Here is a 9,570-nt window from a genome sequence, read left to right on the forward strand (position 1 = left end):
GTAGACATATGGGGAATGTTAAATAATAAATATTTTATGAGGTATCACTTTCTGTTTTAAAAGCAGAGAAATTGAAATTTAGAAAATTGCGATTTTTTTTAATTTTTGGGTAAATTTGGGATTTTTTCATAAATAAAGGTGAAATATTTTGACTCAAATTTATGACTATCATGAAGTACAATGTGTCACGAGAAAACAATCTCTGAATGACTTGGATAAATAAAGGCGTTCCAAAGTTATTACCACATAAAGTGAGATATGTCCGTTTTGCAAAATTTGGCCTGGTCAGGAAGGGGGCAAAGGGCCCAGATGGGAAGTGGTTAAACAACACAATGTAACTCCAAGTCAATCACACTTCTGTGAAATCAAACTGTCCACTTAGGAAGCAACACTGAGTGACAATCAATTTCACATGCTGTTGTGCAAATGGGATAGACAACAGGTGGAAATTATAGGCAATTAGCAAGACACCCCCAATAAAGGAGTGGTTCTGCAGGTGGTAACCACAGACCTCTTCTCAGTTCCTATGCTTCCTGGCTGATGTTTTGGTCACTTTTGAATGCTGGCGGTGCTTTCACTCTAGTGGTAGCATGAGACGGAGTCTACAACCCACACAAGTGGCTCAGGTAGTGCAGCTTATCCAGGATGGCACATCAATGCGAGCTGTGGCAAGAAGGTTTGCTGTGTCTGTCAGCATAGTGTCCAGAGCATGGAGGCACTACCAGGATACAGGCCAGTACATCAGGAGACGTGGAGGAGGCCGTAAGAGGGCAACAACCCAGCAGCAGGACCGCTACCTCCTCCTTTGTGCAAGGAGGAACAGGAGGAGCACTGCAAGAGCCCTGCAAAATGACCTCCAGCAGGCCACCAATGTGCATGTGTCTGCTCAAACGGTCAGAAACAGACTCCATGAGGGTGATATGAGGGCCCGACGTCCACAGGTGGGGGTTGTGCTTACAGCCCAACACTGTGCAGGACGTTTGGCATTTGCCAGAGAACACCAAGATTGGCAAATTCGCCACTGGCGCCCTGTGCTCTTCACAGATGAAAGCAGGTTCATACTGAGCACATGTGACAGATGTGACAGAGTCTGGAGACGCCGTGGAGAACGTTCTGCTGCCTGCAACATCCTCCAGCATGACCGGTTTGGCATTGGGTCAGTAATGGTGTGGGGTGGCATTTCTTTGGAGGGCCGCACAGCCCTCCATGTGCTCGCCAGAGGTAGCCTGACTGCCATTAGGTACCGAGATGAGATCCTCAGACCCCTTGTGAGACCACATGCTGGTGCGGTTGGCCCTGGGTTCCTCCTAATGCAAGACAATGCTAGACCTCATGTGGCTGAAGTGTGTCAGCAGTTCCTGCAAGACGTAGGCATTGATGCTATGGACTGGCCCGCCCGTTCCCCAGACCTGAATCCAATTATCTGGGACATCATGTCTCGCTCTATCCACCAACGTCACGTTGCACCACAGACTGTCCAGGAGTTGGCAGATGCTTTAGTCCAGGTCTGGGAGGAGATCCCTCAGGAGACCGTCCGCCACCTCATCAGGAGCATGCACAGGCGTTGTAGGGAGGTCATACAGGCACGTGGAGGCCACACACACTACTGAGCCTAATTTTGACTTGTTTTAAGGACATTACATCAAAGTTGGATCAGCCTGTAGTGTGTTTTTCTACTTTAATTTTGAGGGTGACTCCAAATCCAGACCTCCATGGGTTAAAAAATTTGATTTCCAGTTTTTAATTTTTGTGTGATTTTGTTGTCAGCACATTAAACTATGTAAAGAACAAAGTATTTCAGAAAAATATTTAATTAATTCAGATCTAGGATGTGTTATTTTTGTGTTCCCTTTATTTTTTTGAGCAGTGTAGTATATTTTAATACACGCCTGCAGGTGGCAGCACTGTATTGGAATACAGTGAATGGTATGTTCTCTGATGGATAAATATCCATCACATAATACAATTGACAATCTAATGATTGCTGGTTATAGTCACCTAGGTATTGCTGCATCCCAAAATGCCCATACTAATAAAATATTTATTCCATACTGCGAATGGTGTAACGGAAAAACAAAAACAAAATGGCCAATTCACCATTTTTGTCACTTCAACTCCCCAAAAAAGCGGAATAAAAAGTGATCGAAAAGTCACACACTACAAAATAGTATCATTAAAAAGCATATATCACCCTGCAAGAAATAAGCCTTAACACAGCTCCATTAACTTAAATATCAAAAGGTTATAGGGATTAGAATATGGCAATAAAGAAAAAAAATTATCGCTTTGTCCTTTAATGGTTAATATTCTACATGATTTCAAGAGTTTTATGTAAGGTATTATATGCAAAGTGGATTGGTCGCACTATACATTTTTGAACATGTGAACAAATTGTAATGTTATCTGTCAAATAAAGCCAAGGCGAATAGAATTGTGTAAAGCTCTAGCAACTACTCCCAGTGAGCATACAAAGGGAAACACAAAAAGAACACCAATGGATAAAGCTATACTGTTCGTTTAACTTAGTAAACAGAAATGGTAGTTTCTTTGATGTTCTGCTGAATGCAGCAATGGTCAGTGTATATAAAAGGACAAAATTATTTCTTTCATCAGTACCTCTCTCTCAGCTCTTCATCCATCATGGGAAAGGTAAGTATTGTCTACAATGTTAGAGAGTATATTTTGACATTTGTATTTGCTTGTTTGTTTCGTTTTAGAATTAAGACTGCATTACACAATAATACGCTTTTTTAAAATGCATTTCTATATTACATTTGATTAATAACACCTGTATCATTGTAACTGGAAACAGCGTGATGTGTAGTAGCAGCAAGAATAACGTTTCACTAAGACTGTACATACAATAATATTCAGTCAATGAAACATCACCATAGGGTGGCAATGAGGTTGAGGAAGGGGCAACAAGAACAAGTCTCTTTTGTTTTGCCACAATGACATAAACCACTAGGTGTCTTATTTTAATGTTTTGCTATTGATCTTCTTTTGCTCTGTTTGCCACTTTATTTCATTATTATGAAATACTCACATTATCTGCACAAAAATGCTAAGTATATGTCACAATTTGTATTGTATTAAAAAATGCAGATGTGTCCACCACCATATCAAAATCTGTAATGAATCAAGCAATTTTGACTCTCACCAACCTCTGATCTAATGACCCGAGTTGATAGTATCATAAGGATCATTTCGGTCATTTCAACTGTGGTTAGACCAGGGCCTACAGCCATATATTAGGTACAAAAATGTATCAGTCTTATGTTTGTGTGAAACTGGCTTAAATAGCAACACAGACCAATGAGGTCAGATTGCTTATAATTGTGCATTGGGAGACAGAGTCACCTGTGCTATCTCCTAGGCCTCTGCATCCAGTAGACATTTTGGGGCATATTTATTAAGACCAGCGTTTTAGACGCCAGTCTTAATAAAGTCCTAAGCTGGCAGTGGCTTCGCTGAAGTTATGAAGAGGCGCCGGGCTCTTCATAACATTGGCGGATCCTCCACCAGTTCTAAATGTAAGACAGCTTCTAAAATTTTACGATCATGTATTAAATGTTCAAACGACATATTATTAACATATTATTCTGTACGTTTCTACATAACTGGAGGTATACTTTAAAAAGATTGCATCTTTTGTGTTTTTATTAAAAACAATAAGTTAAAAATAAGTTTGAATGTTTCATGAAAACTTTTCAGATTATCTTCTACGAGGACAAAAACTTCCAGGGCCGCTCCTATGAGTGCAGTTCTGACTGCTCTGACCTGTCCTCATATTTTAGCCATTGTAACTCGATCCGAGTGGAGAGTGGAAACTGGATCCTCTATGAGCATTCCAACTTCAAGGGATATCAATATTATCTGAGGAGAGGAGAATATCCTGATTTCCAGCAATGGTTGGGCTTTAATGACTCAGTTAGATCCTGTCACCTAACTGCTCAGGTATGCAATTTTGGTTTTCATTTGAGAAAATAAAGCTATGCACAGAAAGTTGCAGATATTATTGGATTTTATAAATTTATAGAATGTAGAGGGAAATTACGGTAAGCACTGTTGTATGTAGTATCAGTCAAAAGTGTGGACGCATCTTTTCATTCTATAGTTTTGTTTTCCTTTGTCATTTTTTCATTGTAGATTCATATTAAAGACATGAAAACGATGAACAGACACATATGGAATTAAAAAGTAAACAAAAAGTGTGAAACAAATATGTTTTAAATGTTAGATTCTTCAATGTAGCCCCCATTTGCTTTAATGACAGCTTTGTAAACAACACAACTAACGGTCTCAAACACATTAGTAATAGTGTTGAGCATTAATATTAAAATCGCGAATTTTAATCGCGAATATCACCACTTCGAAAATTTGCAAATATTTAGAATATAGTACTATATATTCATATTCACGAATATTCTAATCACGAATTTATTGCGAATTTATTGCGAATTTATCACAAAAATCGGCACTTAGCAAAATCCCTAGCAACCAATAGGAAAGTTGCCTATGTGAGTAGTGTTGATCGCAAATTTTCGTATCGCAAATTTTCCGATTGCAGATTTTCGCAATCAAGAAAATAATGACTGGAGATCCCGAATTCTCGAATTCGCAAATATATGATGAATATTCGCCCAAATATTCGCAATATATCACAAATTTGAATATTGCCCCTGTCGCTCATCACTGATTATGAAGGCAAGAAATTCAACAAATGGACCTTTAACAAGGCATATGTGTCAACTAAAAACCATTCCAGGTAACAACTTACTGAATTGATTAAAAGAATGCGGAGTGTACAAAGTTATCATCATAGCGAAAGAGGGCTACTTTGAAGAATATAAAATAACATATTCTGGTTTGTTTAACACATTTTTGTTTACTGCTTTATTCCATATCTGCTTCTTCATTGTTTTAATGTCTTCAATTTGAACCTGAATGTAAAAACTAAAACATAAAAAAAAACCAAGAAAAAATATGTCCAAACTTTTGACTGGTGTTGTACTTGTAATTATTTGGAAGGGATATATCTAAAAGAGGTGCAGTGGCAGCACTTGGATCTTTGTACCTGAGAGGGAATGGTAGATGGTGCCATCTATTACAAATTTTGCACTGGGGCCCAGAAGTTTTAAAGTATAAAGCACCTCCCCATACATTAGTTAAGTTTGACATTTACCATTGGTTTTGAGCCACTGTAACTGTTAATTACAATATTATATACAAATAAATTATTCAATGATTCATTATAAATCATGGATCAGTAGCCTCCAGTACTTCAGCTTTTATGAAACTATAACTCTCAGCATGCTCAATTCAAGCAGGTGAGCATGCTGGGAATTGTTGTTTAGCCATAGCTACAGTGTTGGAGGTTGTTGATACTTGTTATGCATTACAGTTTAGCAGCATGATTTTGCCAAGTTTACCTACATAATTTGCTTTCTATTATAGCACCGAGGTCCTTTCATCATTAAGATTTATGAAAAAGAAGACTTCAGGGGACAAATGATAGAGTTTACTGAGGACTGTCAATGTGTCTATGAGAAGTTCCATCATCATGATATCCACTCATGCAATGTCATTGATGGTCACTGGATGTTCTATGAGGAGCCTAATTACAAAGGACGTCAATATTACCTGAAACCTGGAGAGTACAGGAGATACACCAACTGGGGAGCCAACAGCTCAAGAGTAGGATCATTCAGGCGTGTCCAGCATCTATATTAGTTGATAAAAATGGTCCTTCTAAAAATTCCTCATTAAATAATGTTCACTACAACATGTGTTTTATATTTTCAGTTCTCGATTTATTACATGATATGGTATATGCTTCAGTAATCAGTATATGGCTATGGTTAAACACATGGTAGCAGGTAGTAGCGGGCATGACATTCTGTCATCTCTCAAGACTGTATCCAACTCTTTTGAAGCTCTTGAATGCCGAGATTTGATTAGTAATGTCAAAGTGACAGCAACAATCAGTATATGTCTATGGTTAAATGGATGGTAGCAGGTAGTAACAAACAAAAAATATTCCTTTGTGGTGGCAGATGAATCTGTCTTCTGATCTTTAAAATGGTTTTAAGTGATTTGTTCAAAACAATTTTCAAAAGTTTTGAATAATTTAGAATCAATTAATTCATCTCTATTGTCAGATTTACTGTATTTAACTGTAGACATAATCAGTCATATTTAGATTAAACAGAATACATATTTCTAGGAGCTTTTTTAAGATTTAATGAGGCAAACTGTGCTCTACAGTATGAATATGTAGAGAGAGAGGGCAAACATTGATTTTCCATATAGTGCATATATACAATCTCTACTATGGAATCTTATGGGAAATCTCTGCCTTCATATTATATTGGAGGCATATGGCAGTACAGTCTGAGGTTGCCCTGACCCATAATGGACCTGTGTACAGTACATGAAGCCTTAGGGTGGCTTTAGACAGGTTGATGGAGCGGCCAATTGTCAAGAAGGAAGCATTCTTTCCAGGCAGTTGACTGCTTACATTACACAGTGAAGGAGACCGCTGGAGTCCTTTACAGTATGAGGACAAGGGATCACTATAGCAATCCCTTGTCCCCATACAGAATTATTGTTTCTGGGCAGTAGATCGCTGTTTAGAAAGCACAATCTGCTGCCCAAAAATTATAATTGGTGGTGCCTGCATGAATGACAGGATTACCCTATGAACATGCATTTTGCTTGTTTCTCGGGTGATCGGCAGCATATTTAGATGGCCAGATTATCGGGACAATTATTGGTTCATCTAAATCTACCTTATCTCTACTTTTGTATTAGTGGAAACTAGGAATTCAAGAGATAAGGGTTCTGTTTAGCATTCTGTTATTGTGTCAACTTGAATGCCACATTACAACTCTCCAAAGTTGAATTACTTTAACCTTTGACTGACTGCCCATACATCTTTTTAAAGTGATCACTAAGGGGCCTTGAAGCTGCAAATATGTCTTTGGTAGCAGGCTGAATGGAGTAGGAGTAATCTAATGACAAGTAGGTTCCTGCACTAATGGCAGGGATTAGAGAAACCTCTATTACGGACAATTAGAGGTGCTAAAACTAACAAACGTTATTAATACTAGTTAAAAACTGGGGATTGTATTACAGCACACTTTAAAAAAAAAAAAAAGTAAAAAATTGCACAATCAGACATTGTTGCCTGATACACCGACTGGATTTTGTGTCTGCCCAAGTCGGATAGATAGTGCAACAAAAAGAACTGGGTAGGTGGTATACGTATAAATAAATAAGCGAGTCTGAGAGACCAGGTGGCCAGTATCTCACAATTGCAGGAACTTAACCAGCTAACAAGATCTGACCTTTTTTGCGTGTTTCTAATGGATTGGTGATTTATTGTTAACCATCAACTCAAAAAAGGCTCTCAGAACTCCTAACCACCTACCCACCACTAACTATAGCGCCCACAATGAGAATTTATTTGTGTTAGAGTTAGCCCACCAACATGTTCTCGGGGGTCATCTGGGAATGTAGAAAACACAGGACCGGATACTACAACGGTTTTACTGGCCTAGTGTGTTTAGGGAGGTGGACGAATTCTGTAAGTCTTGCCCGACCTGCCAGGCAACTAGCCCCCAGCACCTTTTCCGCAGTCCCTTGGTACCTCTCCCGATCATCCAGGTACCGTTTGAGCGAATCGATATGGACCTCATAGGCCCAGTACTGAAGTCCGCTAGAGGACACCAACACATCTTGGTCATCCTAGACTATGCCACTCGGTACCCGGAGGCGGTGCAACTGCGACATACATCAGCTAAACTTATAGCTAAGGAGGTATTGGACATGTTCTCCCGAGTGGGGCTACCTAAAGAGGTTCTGACTGACCAGGGGACCCCTTTTATGTCCAAGGTAATGAGGGAACTCTGTAAGTTGCTGCATATCAAACAGTTACGGACGTCCGTGTACCATCCGCAAACGGATGATCTGGATGTAAGGTTTAACAAAACACTAAAAACATGTTAAAAAGGGTAGTGTCTAAAGATGGGAAGGACATGGACCTTCTTCTGCCCTATCTCATGTTTGCTGTGCGAGAGGTACCCCAGGCCTCTACTGGGTTCTCGCCCTTCGAATTGCTATATGGCAGACATCCTTGTGGTTTGTTGGACATAGCCAAATAGGTGTGGGAAAAGCAACCCACTCCGCATAAAAGTGTCCTTGAGTATGTTACCAAGATGCAACAGCAGATAGAGACCATTTTGCCTTTTGTCAGGGAGTCGAGTGTATAATCTGCAGGCTCGCATCCGGATCTTTAACCCTGGTGATCGGGTTTTGGTTCTAGTGCCGACCGTGCACAGTAAGTTCCTGGCCAGGTGGCAGGGGCCCTACGAAGTACTTGAAAAAATTGGAGAGGTAAATTACAAGGTACACCAGCCAGGCAGGCAAAAGCCAGAGCAGGTGTACCATGTGAATCTATTCAAACCATGGCAAGATAGGGAAACCTGTACTGAAGACAGCCCGCGGCCAGGTTTTTTAAGGGAAGCGGTTTCGGCCCCTCTGTCTGAAGCAAGGGAAGCGGCTGCCACAGTAAAAATTGCAGGCCTAAGCAGGCTCAGGAGGCCATGGAGTTTATTAGCCGGAACACGGATGTGTTTTCAGATCTCCCTGGATGCACTTCCACAATTCGGAATGACATTGTCATTGAGCCTCAGGCGAAAGTCCAGCTAAAACCCTACCAGGTACCTGAGGCTCGGCGACACGCTATCTCAGAGGAAGTGCAGATGATTCTGAGACTAGACGTCATTGAGGAGTCTAAAAGTGAGTGGGCTAGTCCTATAGTTCTAATACCCAAGCCGGATGGGACACTCCGGTTTTGTAACGATTTTTGAAAACTAAACGAGATCTCTAAGTTTGATGCATATCCCATGCCTTGGGTGGATGAACTTATTGAGAGGTTAGGCCAAGCCCGGTATTTTTTTGTTTTGGACCTCACCAAAGGGTACTGGCAGGTACCCTTGAAAGAGGCTGCCAAAGAGAGAACTGCCTTCATCACACCAGAGGGGCTGTACCAATATAAGGTGTTACCCTTTGGTCTGTATGGCACCCCTGCCACTTTTTAACGGCTCATGGACATTGTGCTGCGTCCACATCATCGATACGCTTCAGCTTACCTGGTTGATATTTTCATCCACAGTACCGACTGGGAAAGTCATCTACCCAAAGTGCAGGCTAGAGTGGACTCCCTTAGGAAGGCTGGACTGTCCGCAAACCCCAAAAAATGTGCGATAGAGTTAGAGGAGACTAAGTACCTGGGGTACGTCATTGGACGTAGAGTTATCAAACCCCAAGTGAATAAAATATTGCTGATTCGGTAATTGGCCCCAACCTGTTACCACGAGGCAAGTAAAGTCATTCCTGGGAATGGTGGGCTATTATATGAGGTTTGTAACCCATTTGGCCACTTTAGGAACTCCGTTGACAGGGCTCTTGAAGGGACGGAAGTCCGTGATGGTCCGCTGGAATGACCAGGCGGAAGAGGCTTTTGAGTCGGTCCTGTGCAGGTCACCGGTTTTGTTGACGCCCGAC

At 40.7% G+C, this 9,570-nt stretch overlaps 1 protein-coding gene across 5 annotated transcripts; it reads left to right on the forward strand.

Moving 5' to 3' along the window:
• The first annotated feature begins 2,640 nt into the window (after positions 1-2,640).
• LOC121007639 (gamma-crystallin 1-like) lies at positions 2,641-9,336 on the forward strand. 5 transcript variants are annotated; one of them, XM_040439720.1, is made up of 3 exons: positions 2,641-2,649; positions 3,715-3,961; positions 5,465-5,733. In XM_040439720.1, the coding sequence occupies exons 1-3, from the start codon at positions 2,641-2,643 to the stop codon at positions 5,731-5,733; spliced, it is 525 nt and encodes a 174-aa protein (XP_040295654.1). The 5 variants fall into 5 exon arrangements, with proteins under 5 accessions (XP_040295654.1, XP_040295652.1, XP_040295651.1 ...); XM_040439718.1 differs by having other exon boundaries at positions 3,715-3,957; positions 5,458-5,733; XM_040439717.1 differs by lacking the exon at positions 2,641-2,649 and adding an exon at positions 9,319-9,336 and having other exon boundaries at positions 3,700-3,957; positions 5,458-5,715.
• The last annotated feature ends 234 nt before the right edge of the window (positions 9,337-9,570 follow it).

Source organism: Bufo bufo, chromosome 7, assembly GCF_905171765.1.
Source record: "Bufo bufo chromosome 7, aBufBuf1.1, whole genome shotgun sequence".
Classification (NCBI taxonomy): Eukaryota; Metazoa; Chordata; class Amphibia; order Anura; family Bufonidae; genus Bufo; species Bufo bufo.